Source organism: Carassius carassius, chromosome 25 (genome assembly GCF_963082965.1).
Source record: "Carassius carassius chromosome 25, fCarCar2.1, whole genome shotgun sequence".
Lineage (NCBI taxonomy): Eukaryota > Metazoa > Chordata > Actinopteri > Cypriniformes > Cyprinidae > Carassius > Carassius carassius.
In genome coordinates, this window is record NC_081779.1 from 20,709,683 (window position 1) to 20,727,351 (window position 17,669).

General features: G+C 34.7%; 2 protein-coding genes across 2 annotated transcripts; one reads left to right on the plus strand and one right to left on the minus strand.

The window, feature by feature from the left end:
• The first annotated feature begins 390 nt into the window (after positions 1-390).
• Positions 391-2,205, plus strand: LOC132104746 (anterior gradient protein 2 homolog). The gene is made up of 8 exons (XM_059510298.1): positions 391-528; positions 692-818; positions 1,010-1,073; positions 1,150-1,202; positions 1,307-1,383; positions 1,664-1,727; positions 1,817-1,900; positions 1,988-2,205. Exons 2-8 carry the CDS (start codon positions 695-697, stop codon positions 2,035-2,037), a joined length of 516 nt encoding a protein of 171 aa, XP_059366281.1. The 5' UTR covers positions 391-528; positions 692-694; the 3' UTR covers positions 2,038-2,205.
• A 613-nt stretch (positions 2,206-2,818) lies between these two features.
• On the minus strand, positions 2,819-8,284 carry tspan13b (tetraspanin 13b). Its single transcript, XM_059510299.1, has 6 exons — positions 8,054-8,284; positions 6,597-6,764; positions 5,577-5,657; positions 4,841-4,954; positions 4,529-4,639; positions 2,819-3,693 (listed from the first exon to the last, which is right to left on the minus strand). Exons 1-6 carry the CDS (start codon positions 8,114-8,116, stop codon positions 3,619-3,621), a joined length of 612 nt encoding a protein of 203 aa, XP_059366282.1. The 5' UTR covers positions 8,117-8,284; the 3' UTR covers positions 2,819-3,618.
• Between the last annotated feature and the right edge of the window lie 9,385 nt (positions 8,285-17,669).

A 17,669-nucleotide genomic window follows, 5' to 3' on the forward strand; every position in this document is an offset into this window, starting at 1 on the left:
ATTAGCAGCAAACTAGACATTGTATATAGATTATATTAGGAATCCTGTATACAATACACACAGGACAGATTATAATGCACTACTCAGTTAAAATGTCCAAATATTCTTACATGCAGATTGCATGCAGATGCAATTACACATTTTTCAATAACATATAAAGATAATTCAAATCTGTCGATTGATGGGTTTCTCATTCTAACACCACGTCATGCATTAAATTACGAAAGCCCATTAATGTAGCCCTCTGACATCACGGATCAGAGATCAGCCAATCCTAAAAAGCCCAATCATACTAGCCTTCAGTAGCTTATCACGACTATCTGGTGACCTGTCTTTGGTGCCAGGCTCAATGCAAAGTTTGCTTGCAAAATAAGGCTGAATAGCATTAAAGCACAGAATCACATTCCAGAACAGAAGAGGGGTGGGCGGAGCTTCAGGTGAACATGTATAAGAGCTATACAGGTGAGAGAGAGAGAGAGACCAGGAGTCTAAGTCTGAACTCACTCAGCAGGGCACAGACGAGAACAGGTGAGAAACCAACATTACAGGGACTTGTGCTGCTATATTTCTCTGAAAGCTTTGCTACAGGTTGTTTTCCAGCAAGCAACACCACTAACTGCTGGGACTGATGGTGAAAAGCATGCTTTGTCATTTCCTAACTTCTATATATTGAAATGTTTCATTCTTTTAGCTTATGAAGATGCTTAAAGGATTACTGTCGGTGCTCTTGGTCCTGGTGACCTTGTCTTCTGTCATGGGGAAGCCTGACACGACCACTCCCAAGAAAGAGAAGAGGATTCCTCAGACCCTCTCCAGAGGTCAGCTTCATGAAAACACGCCAGCATATTATTTTCAGTGGCTTTTGTAAAACTAAAGCTAAGAAGAGTGCTGTAGTGAGCCATTAGAATAGCATAACTAAAGCTGCATATCAACTATACATGCAAAAACTAAGCAACAGTTTCTTTAAAGTTGCATTTATGATTCATATTCGGTATTCTTTTCCTTTCAGGATGGGGTGATCAGCTGATTTGGGCACAGACTTATGAGGAAGCTCTGTTTTGGTCACGATCCAAGTGAGAAAAGCTTGCATTATATAGAGTATATGGTGTTTATTGATTATTGATGAACTTGAATAATCTGTTTAATTAGAAACAAGCCCCTCATGGTCATCTTTCACCTGGAGGACTGTCCACACAGCCAGGGTAAGGCTTGACTTTTACTCTGACATTTTCACTGTTGGTTAGTTCAAAACTCTCAATGTTTGCATTATTATTTTATTTGGATATGTTTTATATAATTTAATCAGCTCTGAAGAAGGCTTTCGCTGAGGATAAAGTCATCCAGACGTTGGCCGATGAGGAATTTGTGATCTTGAACTTGGTGGTGAGTAACACTAATTTTAAGGCATTTATTAAACTTAGTTCATGTTAATTCCATTATTAACTAAAACAAAATTTACACTGCTAATGTTAATATTACTCAATGTCTAACATGAACTAACAATGAACAGCATTTTTTATTAACTAACATAAAATAAGTACTGTGACAATTGTATAGCTCTGTTAATTAATGTATAATGTAGTTAATGCATTAATCTCTAGGTTCTAGTCCGTCTGTTATGTGTATAGATGTCTGTAAATTGACAAAGTCTTGTCTTTTACAGTACGAGACAACAGATAAACACTTGTCTCCTGATGGCCAGTACGTTCCCAGAATCCTCTTTGTCGGTGAGTTGATTTATTCATGACAGATACAAACAATGCTACACATTATGAAATAGTCTGCATGAATGATTCAAATCCTTCTCGTTTTCCAGATCCCTCTATGACTGTTCGTGCAGACATCACCGGCCGTTATTCCAACCGTTTGTACGCCTATGAACCTGCTGATATGAAACTCTGTAAGTCTGAAAGCTGTCGTAATGCCAACATTAGTTATTCCACGTCATCATACTGACTGCATCATTCATTTGGTTTTGTTTCCACAGTGTTGAGCAACATGCAAAGAGCCTTGAAGTTTCTGAAGACAGAGTTGTGAACACAAAAGCCTAGTCTTTTTGTCCGCCAAAAGGATATTACTTCCCTGACGGTCACTATTATTCTGTCATTTGTTTACTGATGGCATGAAACGCACTGTACTGTACAAAATTTAAAAAAAAAATGTGTTAGAGGAGATTGTTACGGTAAAACTTAAAGCTTTCTTTTTATGTTTTTTCAATAAATGAAGTTTCTTGACAACGTGTTTATCCTGGTCATTTGTTTAAGCAGTTATGTTTGCAATGGTTATTCAAAGCAGAGGCCGAGTGGGTCTTAAAGGGACAGTTCACCCAAAAATGTAAATTTTCACTCACCATCTACTTGCTCAAAACCTGTTTGAATTTGTTTTTTCTACTGAACAATAATAAAGATATTTTGAATAATGTCGTAATCACGCAGTTGCTGGTAGACATTGGCAAAGTTTTATAAAAAAAAAAAACTATGTACTAAGTTAATGGATGACGATGGATAGTTTATGTAACTGTCCCTTTAACGGAGTCTCCTCCGGCTAGTATCCTGGAGGGAGGAGTCGGAGTAACTGGCAGCATGTTTTCCTGAGCCATACTGTTGCCTGGTTACTATCTGCCTTTGTAATACACTGAGCTGGAGCGTGTCAGTCTCTGATTGGTTTGAGGATAGAGGAAGTTGCTCTCCTGAAATATTCAAATTAAATGTAATAAGATTTCAGACAATACAAGCATTTGCCATAAGCATTGTGGAAAACCAGCAGTTAAGTTACACAAAGACAAAAATAAGTTAAAGTACAATTGTGTCCTCAGAGTTTTTATTTTTTTCTGATTTCAAATGCTTGAGAGCATAGTTCACAGAACCATTGGATACAGATGTACATTTCAATGAGGAACTCATGCAAGAAGACAGAACGATACACAAAATCAAGTTGGTAAACTAAGTAACACACGCATAATTTGAAAAAAAAAAAACGCAGATAAATATGTAATATGAAATCTGAGATAACTAAACAGTGCTCAAGAAAACATTTTTCCATCGATTTTTGAATTTAATTGCATTTGTCATACTAATTATGAAGTCCAATAACGTATCTAGCATTTATTTAGTGTTAATAGCATTACATTGATTCAGAGCAACTTCAATTTTACTCTTATCATTCATGCTAATTGATAACATGTGCGTTTATTATAATAAATCAATGTGGAATTTTTTTATGGATGCATTTTGATATTGTCAGTACATAAAAACTGGCAACATAAATAGTGTCATGCTCACACACTGCAGATTTTGATCACAGCAGCTCATATTCTGTTAATGTTTTTTACCAATAAAATAAAGCTGTTTACATCAAATCAACTGGTCTTTGTTGTTAACCCCATTAGTGTAAGTACTGCATACTAGTATTTGCTGTTCTGTTCATTCATTGAGAGGAATTCTTCTCATAACGTACAGTAGAGTGCTGTCACACTGTACTCTTGAAAAATCAAGCACATAATAATGTATAGCAGCAAGAACACACAGGCTGGTCTCCTCTTCAGTAAAAGCAAACAGCTCCAATGAGAAATCCAGTGTTCAGACGACAAACCCAGAGAATTCAGCATAAGAATCAAACCTACAGGAAGGCGCTGGGATTCGCCCGCGGGTCCTTTTGGTTTCTGTACCTGTATGTCAGCCAAACCCCCAGGATCTGAAATAAGCAGAATGACGGGAGGAAACTTAGTTAACCATTTAAAAGAATAGTCCACCCAAAAATGAAACTTGTAGCTGAGTTTGTTTCTTTATCCGAATGGATTTGGAGAAATTTTGCATTACGTTACTTGCTCATAAATTGATCCTCTGCAGTGAATGGGTGCCGTCAGAATGAGACTCCAAACAGCTGATAAAAACATCACAATAATCCAAACGTCTCAAGTCCATAAATGAAAATTTTACGAAGTGAAAAGCTGAATGATTGCGATAAAAGGCCTTTTAAGTTCTTAGCTTCTTTCAATAATCCATAATAACTTTCTCCAGTGAAAAGGTCCATCCCATGTTGTCCTTCCAAAACATATTTGTTTAAAGCTGTTCTAGACTGTTTTTGCTTGCAAATAGTGCTTGATCTGTGCATAATTCTCTCCTGATTCAGATAAGATGACTTTTGCACTGGACAAAGCAATATAATTGATAGAGGACTTGTGTTAAAATGTCTTGATAGATTTGTTTATAACAAAAATGCAGCTTTTAACTTCAGGAGATGTCACCTCTTCACGAGTTATGATGGACTGGAGTCGTGTGGATTCCTTGTGGATTATTGTGATGTCTTTATCAGCTGTTTGGACTCTCATTCTGACGGCACCCATTCACTGCAGTGGATCCGTTGGTGAGCAAGTGATGTAATGATCACTGATCTCCATCAGAACAGACTCATCTACATCTTGGATTGCCTGAGGGCGAGTACACTTTCAGCAAATCTGCAAGTTCTGTATACTTTTTCCAAAAACTTTTTCTGGAGAGAAAGCATAAAGTTAGTTTAGCAGGCTGACCTCAGTGAAGCTGAAGAAAAGGCCGATCCCTCCGACGAAGCGCAGCACCTCGCCGGCGTGCTCCTGGATCTTTGCTGCACATGTGGTGCAAGTGCTGTACAGAAAGCAGGGCTGCACAAGGGCACCGAGTCATTATAATGGAACAAATAATGTGATTAACTAACTTGTCACACACTTGCAGTTCATTATGCTACCATCAGCAAACAATTAAGTAGCACAACCATTATCACACACAGCCAGGTATTGTTTATATCGTTCAGCACATGTAATGCTACTGGAACATAACAAAAGAACAATGAAAGAAGAAATTACAGCAGCACAGCTTCCATTGACATCCATATGGGAGAAACCGCAGCAGTTCAGACTCTTCTCCACGTCCCTCTGAGTGGTCAGAGAGTTATTCCAGCCCACCTCCAACAGGTGGTTCTACACACAGGGATGAAACACATGTGAGCTCATGAAAAAGCGATCAATACAAAACAAAAGTCTTTATTTACACAGATCTGAGTTTGCAAGGGTCTATTGGCAGATGTGCAAATGATTTCATTTTAGACCCTTTATTGGCAACACCAAATATGTGTACATTTCTACATTTAAACATTCAAATGTTTAGGCACGGTAAGATTTTTAACATTTCGGAGTCTCTTATGCTCTCCAAGGCTGCATTTAATACAGCAAAATACAAAAATACAGTAAAAACTGAAATATTACAAAATTATCATTAACATTTTCTATTAGGATATATTTTAAAATGAATGACAGTAATTTATTCCAGTGATTTTTTATATATAAAACATTATATTTTATATATTAAACATTTCTTTTCCAGGATTCTTTGATGAAGAACAGCATTTATATGAAATTAAAATCACTTTTGATCAATTTAATGTGTCCATGCTAAATAAAAATATTAATTTATTAATATATATATATCTTATTGACCCCAACTTTTTGAGTGGTCCTGTATATTTGTAGCACATTTCCAAGTCTAAAGAGCACCAGAGCGGATTTATATGAGCATATAGTGAAGTGCAGTGATCAGTCTTACCTGTTGCTCCTCATTGATAGCCAGACACGCACTAGACACTGAAAACTGAACTACAAACACCAGGAACAGGATAATCATGTACTATTGACATTGAATTAAGGATTGCAACACGAAAATACAATGCAGAAATATTCAGAGTAATGCCACTATTCACACCAAGTCTTCCACTATCTTCTCTATTTAATATCAGAACTTTAAATAAAACTAAATTAGACTCAATAAGACATAACGTAAATTAAGGCACATTTAGTGCTTGTTTGTGAGTTTTCTCTTGAAATCCAATAATAAACGGCAAAGACACAGATAATTGTATTACGCTATGCTCTAAATACAAACATGATTTATTTGATGTTTTATTGAGAATGAAATGTAATATACTGAAATAGTTTCTTATCCCTTAAAAGACTACAAGAATAATCATGAAATCATTACATGATCAACAGTGTGTAATGATATATAAACTTCTTACAGCATATTTGTAGTAATTGCCCAAATTTGTCTCGGGATTAGTTCATTTAATTTCATTTGAGAGCCTTTATTCCTTTTTTTTTTCTTTTTTTTTTGCATTACAAGTAGTTCCCTGGTATGCACTCTCATTTATCATGTTAACTGCACCACTCTATGGTCACAGAGTGAAATGCATTTCATGAGAAGATCATAATCCTTATTTCCAAAAGCAATGAGGAAAAACAGAGCATATCATTCAATGGAATGCAAAAAGCTGACACATTATCAACACACATACTGTTTTGTTTGCATGAGGCCATTTAAAATAATTATATTAAAATGTATCAATAATATTAGCTGGCTATTTTATTCTGTTTTTTTTTTCCCCAGTAATGTCCAGTTTATCTTATGAAACCGGACACTACAAGCATGGATCTTACTACATACACCAAGAAAATGAAGATTTGTGGAAACTGTTTTACATGCATCACATCATTACCTTTAAAACCCTGACATAATTATTGCAAAAGTACATTTAAAATGATTTATTCATTCGATCATAGTGAAGGATACAAAGAACAGCAGAACCTGGTGGTGCTTCATGGCACCAATAAGTCCAACTAGAGCAACAAAGAAGAGGAAGACCCCCACTCCAATGATGCCACCCACCACCTGGAAGCTCGACACCAACCCAAAACACTTTCCCCAGGCAGCGATGCCGATCATCAGCAAGCTCACCATCTGAAGACCGGGAGGAACAGTTCTGTTAGTGTTAAGAAAAACTATCCAAAATATTAAAATAAAATACAAATATTAGATGAAACCAAACTTTTAAAAAACTGAAAATTCTAACAAAATGAGAAATGTTTCCTTGGAAAATTACTGAAATAAGTTGAAGTATAAAATTACTGAAATAAATATAAATGAAAGCTAAATAAAAATCTATAAATAAATAAATAAAAAAAGCCAAACCAGAAAATATAATATAAAAATGAAAGCTAATTCAAAATATAAATATAATATATAAATAATACTAAAATAATACTGGTGAAGAAGGAGAATACAACATCATTAATGAGGGGAACAAAGGCAAATAATGAGGGATTAAGACAGCAAATCAAGGAAATACAGCAATAACAAAGTAAATCTCAGGAGATTCCACTTCATTTCAATAAATGCTTTGATTTTCAATACTCAGAATTACATTTTCCGATTCCAAACCGATTGAGGTCAACTTTTACATTTTTCTTAAATTATTTTAATGATGGCAGAATCTTAAAGTATCTATATATTTATAGCCAAGGAAAAACTAAAAAGTTACTAATTAATAAACTAATTGAAATGTTTTAAATGAAACACACACACACACACACACAATTAAAGTTAAATCTGTCAAATCGTGTGACTAGGTTCAGGTTCCTGTTAAATCTGCCAGTGGTGATTCATGGGAAAACAAATGGCAGGCAAATGGCTTCGTTTTCTGAGAATGGCCCAACAACAGCTGTGATGTCACTTGAGCAATAAAACACAAGCACACATTATAATACAAAATGTTTAAGCCTATTCATTCCTTAAAGCAGCAATGAGTATTTAAAGGTTAGTCCATTTCCCAACCAAGAGAAATGACACCTGAACTACTGCGTCCACCCATTAAGTAACAGTGAATGATCCCAGCTCATAATCAAGCTTTCTTTCTAATCTAATGTAAATGGTGAGTCCAGATAATAGCTTAATCAGCAGCACCACAACATCAGCTGACTAATAATGAAGCAGGATCTCAGTAAAAGTAGAACAAAAGCAGGATGCGGCTTTGCCAAAACAGACGAGTAGCGAGGAAGCCGGGATGTTCCTCTACAAGCTGCGCGTGAATCCAGAAGCGCTCATCGGCCTAATTCCACACAAAGAATCTCTCTAAATAATTCACATGAAACCTGGGACACAGAGTATATATGAGACATATGAGTATTTATGAAGCAGATGTGCTAATGTTATGATGAAGGCTGGTAAAGATCTTCCATATGGTTACTCACCACATAGAGGATGTTGAGCGCGCACAGGGAGTTCTTGGAGCAGGTGAATCCAGCGCAACCCATCTTGAATGCTATTTTTCCGGACAAAAGCTTTCACCCGGGCAAATTCTGGGAATATCAGTTACATGATAAGCAAATCTAATTATTTAAGAGACAAAATTGCAGTTGAACAACGAGAAAATAAGATGCGTGTGGTTCAGACCAGATTACAGTGAACGCTGATGCATGCGGTTGCCAGATCCCCAAATACAATCCATCCTTTTTTCTTTTTTTAAGGATTAAGTTGTGATGCTCAGTTGTTTTTAAGCCTAATGGATTCTGACGACAAATGAAATGAAATGTTAATATAATATAATATAATAACCACAAAACTAGTTGTTATGCAAATTATTGGAATTGAATTACCCGAGTTCATTTGTGTATAGAAAATACACGAAAATGAAAACACGTCTATATGTCTAACGACTTATTTTTCTCGTTATCTCGACATAACGAAAGTTTGTTTTCTCGTTATAACGACATGACAGTTTTACTGTTGCTATAGTAACGAACTCAACTTTGACAGGCATCTGATGGACAACCATGCAGGCGCTCTTTCTGTAATCAACAAATCTTGCTTCGCCTAGGTAATAACGTCTACAATACTGTACGTAAATAAAGGCTGATCAATCACTGTTGATTTTTCCAGAGACAGTAACGTTACACCAAACGTTTTGTTTTTGTAATTAACATGTTTAAATGGAAACACCGCGAACACAGACGGAGTGCCTTCAGAAGGATGCAGAGCTATACGAAGATCTTGAGCTGCTTGGATTAAACTCACTTTTACTTTTCCATTTGTTTGAAATAAAATTATATATAATTTGTAATTTTTATTAGTCATTATATGCTGTGGCAGATATCATGTGCGTTACACGCTTCTGTTAGAAAAGATCGTTCATGTGCAGTGTATGTGTGTGTGTGCAGAAAAAGAAACGATTACAACATTATAGAACAAAACTGAATGAAATTAGCCTATGCATTTTACATATACATCACATTTCTCATCAATATGGTTAACAATAAAGATTAATAATAAGGAAAAAAAGCACATCACAAATAGCCTACATCGTTAAAACCTGTCCTACTGTAGATACACAGAACATTTCCGCTTATTAACTACCTAATCATGTGCCTAAAAGAAGCACAAATAAAGATATAGGTGCAAACAGAATACAGTGACATCAACCTTGGTTTTGATAAGCAGTTATTTTATGACCCAAAACACGTTGGTGAAACTCATGCATCTAGCAAGAACATAATACACAAAATAATCATGTTGATTAAAGCATTTAACATTTATGATTTAATTAAATGTCAGTGATGAACAAGACTGCACACATTATAGCGATCACGAGGAAGGTCCGCGTACAGTAAAGTGGACAGTGTACAACACCCCATCAGTTATACTCAGGTCTATAGTGCCACCTGCTGGCGCAGTTTTGTAACTTATTAGAGAAAATTAAGTCGTTATAACGAGAAAACGACTTTCGTTATGTCGAGATAACGAGAAAATTAAGTCATTATAACAAGAAAACGACTTTCGTTATGTCGAGATAACGAGAAAATTAAGTCGTTATAACGAGAAAACGACTTTCGTTATGTCGAGATAACGAGAAAATTAAGTCGTTATAATGAGAAAACAAATAGGAAAAAAGATTATAATGCATGGTCGCTTAGAACTTCTGTAATTTACTCTTTTCTTCTTCTTCTTCTTCTTCTTCTTCTTTGAAATGTGCGAAATTACAATCCAAGAAGGGCTTTACTCCAACATGGCAACCATTTAAGGAGGCTGGCCTGGCCGTGCGCAGTAACGGTGACTGGTCAGTTTTCTTTGAATAATGATCGCACAGACTCAGATTGACAGGATGGTTTGCACTAATTCCCGCCTCCCCTTGGTAACAGTTGTGAGGACAAACATTTATTCGACACAATATGTCCAAGAAGTCAAAGATGAAAAATGATATGTTGCTCTAACACTGCACTGTACGGTTAAAGGGCTCAGCAGTGTAGGCTATATGTGCTTCTTCCAGTTTATGCCTCTGTCTCTGTCCTTATTAACATAGTTGGCGCTGAAATAAAACATTTAACATTCTTCCATTTTTATTTTGTTATATTAATTAATGTAAAGTGTATATGTGGGCTAGGATTATTTGCCACAGTCTTTATACAGTTAGTTAATACAAGTTGACCTTTGTTTATTATAAACTTTTAAGATTGTTAAAGGTAAACACAAGTGTAAACAACAACAACAACAAAATATCTGGGGGGTATTCCAGAAAGCAGGGTTAACTTACCCCTTGCTTACTCGAGGTATGTGGTTCCAAAAACTCGTCCGGGAGTAAGTTAATTCAACTCAGAGTATGTTCCTGGTTAAGACTCAAGACATTCTCAACAGAGCGACGAATCGACGAATCACTATAGAAACGGACGCTAAGAAAAAGCGCGCCATGCTGTTTCTTTCTTCTTCTTTTGTTAATTAGTTGATTACATGCTTAGAGCATATCGCCACCTAATTAATGGCTGTGCAATCATTTTTATTTTTTCCATTTAATCTTTAATACTTGAGAATGTGAATTATATTGTTTGTTTTATGCTAATTATACATTAAGTCATATCAGATATGTATTTTGATTTAGAATTTAGACATTATAGAAAAATGCCACTCCATGCAGTGAGATATAACATATAATAAATAAAATATATAAATATATATAAGTTAAACATTACCTTGTCATAGTGTTTTATAATTTATACATACCTCTTAATACATAATTTACAGATAACTCTTATATATGCCAATAAAAGAAATAATCATATTAGAATAATATATTACCTTATTTATTACTTATATTAGCGCTTCCTCATTAACATACATACATATATATATATATATATATATATATATATATATATATATATATATATATATATATATATATATATATATATATATATATATATATATATATATATATATATATATAATAGGCTATATTACATATTCTAATATTATATAATGTTGTGCGGTATCTGTCACGCCCACTGAAGGCTCGCTGAAGTGAACTAATCCTGGAACATAACCTGCTCCAGAGCAGAGAGTGAGCTGCTATGACAACTAACATAACCTGAAAGTTACCTCCGTTTTTGGAACCGAAAGTTGAGGTTATCCATTTACTTACTCTTAAACATACCTGGGTATGTCACATAACCTGCTTTCTGGAATACCCCCTGAAGATAGAAGAAAAAGAAAAGTCTGAAGACATACAAGTGTGATTTTATTCTGTTCACTTGAATATCACACATCTAAAATGCAATTTTTTAGGAATGAAAATATTTTGAACTTTTGTAAACTTTAGGCATTCAAACAAAATAGATAGGCCAATTAAGAAATTCATTGTATGAAATGATACATTTGAATGTCCTCTGAAACCTGGGCCTGGGGCACTTACACAGTCAAAGTCTACGGGACGAGAAGGCCTTTTGAAGTGCTTCTTTTAGCTGAAATGAAAGAATTAAACTGATAAGTGGAAGGTCAGTGAATCAGTTTCTTATGATGCTTCATGGCTTTTTGATTGTACTGTTATTCAAAGCACCTGTTCCAATTATGTTTTCAGTCATACAAGTTAATATATAATGATAGAGAAGAAACAAACTGCACAACATCTGCAATGCAGATCTGATTGTATTTGATCTAACAGTTTCTGCTGTTTTAACAGCTTATTATCCTGTTGACCACTAGGTGACAGCAAAGTCATTATTGTTTTTGAAAATATTCTAATCAGTTATTTTAGTCACTAGTTAGAGATTGATATATATATATATATATATATATATATATATATATATATATATATATATATATATATATATATATTTTGATTTCGTTTTTATTTTTATATTTATTTATTTATATTTTTGTTTAAATTTTCGTCGTTTAAATTTTGGTGATTTTGTAGTTTTTAAATGTCTGTATTGTTTTTATAAATTCTTATTTCAGTTTTAGTATATATATACAATTAGTAATTGATTTAATAAATTAAATTAAATTTAAATAATTAATTTATGTTAATTATAAAACCATGGAGAGTACAACTTCCTTTTTCAATTTATCACAAACATACATTACACATTTAATTGGCTGTATTGCCGTATATATGGCAAAAATAAATAAAAAAAAATTTCCATAACAGCTGGCTCATTCCTGATGGTCTTAAAAAAACACAATCTGGATAAATACTGTCAATCGCATACACTTTTAACAAGCTCATAAGGGCAACATATCTAAAAGGTGACACACGTCTGTGTTGTTAATGGTGTTAAAAGCAGCAGTTTTTATAGTCTGACTGGAGGCTTTTCTCTTTAAGATTCACCAGACACTGCAGATGTCACAATGTCTCAGCTGCCTGATTGTGATGCTGCTGTTGTGAACTCATTATCACATTTTTATTTCTTCAGTTCTATACTGATATATGTTCACATTTTATCACGGGAGAGAACAGAAAGTGATAAAATGATCTCAATATTAAATCGTGATGATTGCAGAGAGCATTAATTGCTGGTTTGCCCTTGAGAGGGTGATAAGTTCTAGATTTGGCATCCGTATTTATTCAGCGTGTCCTATTTTAGCCACTATAAAGGGGTGCAGTAAAAAGAAATCACACTAACTGCCCTGAATCTGTCAAAATCTTGTCCACGCGAATGGCTTTAACAGAAAAATCATAGCATAATCCCTGGAAATGGCCACTATTTTATTACCTTCAAGGCAAAAGAGGGAGAGAGCTTGTTCAGCAACTAGGCAAGTTATTCTGCCTATCTTACAACATATAAAATGATGTCTTTCATGGGATGCACATACTTAAAATAAAAAGAATTGTAAGTCTTTTTGATCAACAACTTTATGTTTGTATGTATTAATGTGTATGTATAGACGTCTTTTGAATGCTAGTGTGTGTGTGTGTGTGTGTGTGTGTGTGTGTGTGCATACACTAGCTTTCAATATATATATATATATATATATATATATATATATATATATAAAGATTCCTTTCATTCTTCAATGATATATTAAATTGATCAAATGGGACAGTAAATGCATTAATAATGTTGAATATTAAATAAATATTAGGTTTTTCAAATTAAATGTTGTTCTTTATTTTGTCAAAATATTCAGAAAAATAAAGTATTATGGTTTCCACATACATATTAAACAGCACAACTGTTTTCAACATTGATAATAATAAGGAATGTTTCTTGAACAGCAAATCAGTATATTAGAATAATTTCTGAAGGACCATGTGACATTTAAGACTGGAATGATGATGCTGAAAATTCAGCTTTTTAAATAAATTATATTTTACAATAATAATTACATTTTTAAAATATATTTTCAGATAGAAAACAGTTATTTTGAACTGTAATAATATTTGGCAATATTACTGTTCTTAGTGCATTTTTGATCAAATGAATGCTGCCTTGGTAAACATACAAGACTTTTTTTTTATACAAGACTGCTTTTTTTTTAATTTATATTGCTAAATATATGAATTGGATTATCCCAGGGCTTTTCTGTGCACTTTATTCATGATTTTTTTAAAGAAATGCACTTCAAGAACATTTGAAATAAACTACTGAATGAGTATGAAATCTTTGGTATGTGCTGCGCTCCATTTCTAAGGGTCCTGTACGTTTTTTTTTTTTATCTGGTGATGGTACATTAACGCTCTCAGAAGTCCCCTGATGGTACAATCTTTCAGTTATGTCATGGCTACACAGATTTTTACAGACCTGTTATATCAAGAGAGGACTTCAAAAGCTTTCAGAAGGCAAGACACATCCATTTACAATGAGCAACACAGTCTGGAGTCTTAAAAGCTCACCCTCGACCTCTCTTTCCTTCCTCTGCACCAATGTAGCTTTGACTTGGGCCTACTAGAGCACAGGACGAGTTGGAATAGATTCACGTCAATATTACAGCCAGTAACCACTGAAAAATGTATTGGTAAACAGTGTTATTAAGGATGTTTGCTAAAGCTTATGGTTAGAGATTTGAATAAACCTCTGACCTAAAGTATAAAACCTGAATCATAACTTGTCCCGCATTGTTTGTGCTTTAGACCTGAATTAAATCTCAAATCATATATTTTTGTTGAGTGCAGGTATATAATTCTTTCAAAGTATTTAAGTTGTCTTTCAAAGTTGACCTTGGCTTGAGATGTTCTACTTGCGGACGCTTTGCAGTTTTAAAGTGGACTGTACTTTCATGAAGATGTTTTACTCTCGTTGTATTGAATCTGTCATTACTTTCTCATTTGTGTGTTGGTATGGGTCAGAAACAGATTGCAGGGTATTGTTAAAGTGTGTGGTAAGATTGCTGTAAGCACTTTTTATATAATTTGATCGACTTGTATGAGGCTAGGACTTTGAGGAAGACTGAGATAACTAGGAATATTCCCAGTCATCCCTTGCAGAATGTTTTTAAGTCGCAGATAATATTTGCTTTTATGTAGGATTTAAAAATTATTTTATACCAGCTGCCATTCGTTTGTATTATATGGATGTGAATTGTGTACATTATTTGATATTCCAGTTCACACTTTGCTGTCTTTCAGCCCACTGCTCTAAAAGGTCATTTACACCCTCCATCCTCCGAGTGTTTGTGTCTTTGGCAGACAGTGAGACCGAGTGTGGTGTGCATATGTGCTTGTGAACATGGTCAGCTTGATTTTGAGACGGGACTCGAGGGTGATAACCACACAAGTGCTGAGGGCTCTTGTTAATTCGTTGGCAGGCGACTAGGATCAGACACAGTCTGGTCTGGTACCTGTGGCATAGTTTACTCATGGCACTCTCCTTCCTTTCTGTTCTGGTTAATCTCCACTCTAGGCAGTTGATGATTTCCATTAGGCTCATATTCAGCCTAGCTTTTGAATTATGCATATACACATACCATGGTCCATTGCTCGTTCGCATCACATTGGTGTCTGATCTTAAAAAATGCACCGCGTGTGAGAGGTAATTAGTAGCTACGTTAAGCGTTGGAGCCACAGAGGTTCCCTCAAGGGAGCTACGCAACTATAATGTCACTGACCTTGCAGATACATAAATGTCTATTTGTTTTCAATACATATAGATTGATTAAAGTCAGACAAATCTGTTCAGATGGGCATGCGACCAGCTAATCTTGATGCATGAGTAATTATAAAGTCTTTTAATGCATTGGCATGCTGCCCAATGAAGGCCTTCAGTCAGTGACATGAATGACGGAGGCCACCTAAAGGACAGAACACATTTTAAGTAAGAAGAAAAGGAAATTACTTTCTATTAACCCCAATTTGGTTGTTTCATACGAGGATGCATGGTTTCAGTGCTTCTGTGATGCACTTAATCATTGCTTGAGGTATATATGGCTGGGTTTATGTGTGAAGCACAAAGTAAAGTTGGCAGCACGCAAACCATGCCTGTGGCTTTTTCAAACTGCTTGTCTACATTGTGTGTTTTGAATGAGTCAGTTGGACAAGAGAAAGACTAGCATTCACCCAAACAAAAGGCCAAGCCTGATGGATCAACTTAAACAGTCAAAATCACCTGAGTAGACTTAGGATAACGCTTCATGAATATAGTAGTTAATCAAACAACTAAAAGTAAGGTCACACAACATGTCTTCCAAAGCTGAAGCTTTTGTTTTAAGTATGCAGTGAAAGAAGCAATAGAACCACTGTTTCAAAGTCATTCTAGAGGAAGGGTGTGTTGATACTATTAGGTAAAGAAATGATTTAACAGTTAAAACTTCACACATTAACAAAGCGGTCATATAAAACCAGGGAAGATGAGATTAACACAAGACACTGCCTCAGTAGGTTGCTCTTAGTAATGCTTCATTTAAATTTCAACATTGCCTCAGATGCTTGTCTGAAATAAAATAGACACAAATGAGACCATTTTTGACACAGTAGGAGTGTATAGCTAAACAAAATGAAATAATGATATGTGTGTGTGTATGTGTGTATGTCTCTCTCTCTGTATATATAATAACTTTGTTTGAATTTAATGAAAACTTTTATTAAGCAAGGAAAAATGTAAACTGATCTCAAGTGACAATAATGATGATTATAATGTAAGACAAGATACAACCATAATAACAACAGTACATACCATTTTCTTTTAAATTAAATTATTATGTAACCATAATACATTAAAAATACACTATTTTTAAAGACATATATCATCTTTAGCAGCAAATCAACAGATCAGAATGACTTTTAAAGGATCACTGATAATTGGAGTAATAGCTATTGAAATTTCAGCACTGCATCACGGTAATAAATTACATTTTGTTATTAAATAAATGACATTATTTAGTAAATGAATATATATATATATTTCCTCGAATATCCTTGAAAATCCTTGAACAAAAAGTGAACTTGCTATTTGAAATCATGAGGCTCTCACAAATGCCATTTATCACTAGCGCATTATAATTTCATGGTACCATCTTTTATAATTTAGTACTCGTCATCTCTAGCAATTTTCTTTTTAAAAGCAGCCCTTTATTTTCCTGAACTTCAGTGAACCTGCACAAAGTTCAGCTCAATGCACCCAGTGTTCGTTGCAATTTAACCTTATAGCGAAGCGACCAAACTGAGGAATCACAAACCATTAGCACGACATTCTTGCAGTCAGGATCATTATAAGGAAACTTTCAGACTCTGAACCTGCAGTGCACATCTGTAGTTTTCCCCCAATCTCTCTATATCATTACAGGTTTACTGGTGAAACCAGAGCTCAAGCGTGCAGCGGATAAAGACTCCAGACCCACACTGCCACGCTGTCTATACCAAAACTGATCAAAGAGAGAGTGGAAAAAACACATTTAACATCAGCCAGTGCATATGTGTTTGTGTGCTTGCATGGAAAAGCTTTGGAAATTTTGTTAGCTTGAAGTGATTATTGCAACATCATTAGAGTATCTTATGCTTTTTTGGTCTCTCAGCAAACATATCTAGCCCGAGGTCCTTAAGCAGGTTAAAGGGAATCAAAACCTGCGCTGATTAATTATCTAAGCTCCTGTGAAGCTGTGACATGTGGAAAAGTGTGTTACTCTGAGTGCCATTACGGGCCCTACTAAAAGTAGTGCTGTAGTTATTTCACATCAAACACATGGAGTGCTAATTTGAACATATTTCCTTTAAAATAATGCATTAATCAGTTTCCCTTCAGGTCAAATTGATTGTTTGGTTTGAAGTAATTTTTCAATCTTCATTTTTAAGAAACCAAACCCAACAATTCCTCACTGAGATCTGCCTTTCAAATTGGCTTGAGAAGTCACTATTCATTGGCTTCACAATATGAAGTCAGAGCCTGATGTGCAGCTCTAACATCAGGACTTCCAGGAAAACAATACTCCAGTAGTTAATAAAACCATGGGAGCTTTTCTCATATTGCTTGATTTACTTGCTCAGTGAGCTTATGTTACTGTGATATGCAACTTTATGAGAAACATTTTAGATCCCTGTTCCATCTTGTAAAAAAAAACAACAACAAATACAACAACATCAGGGAAATAAACAAACAAGCA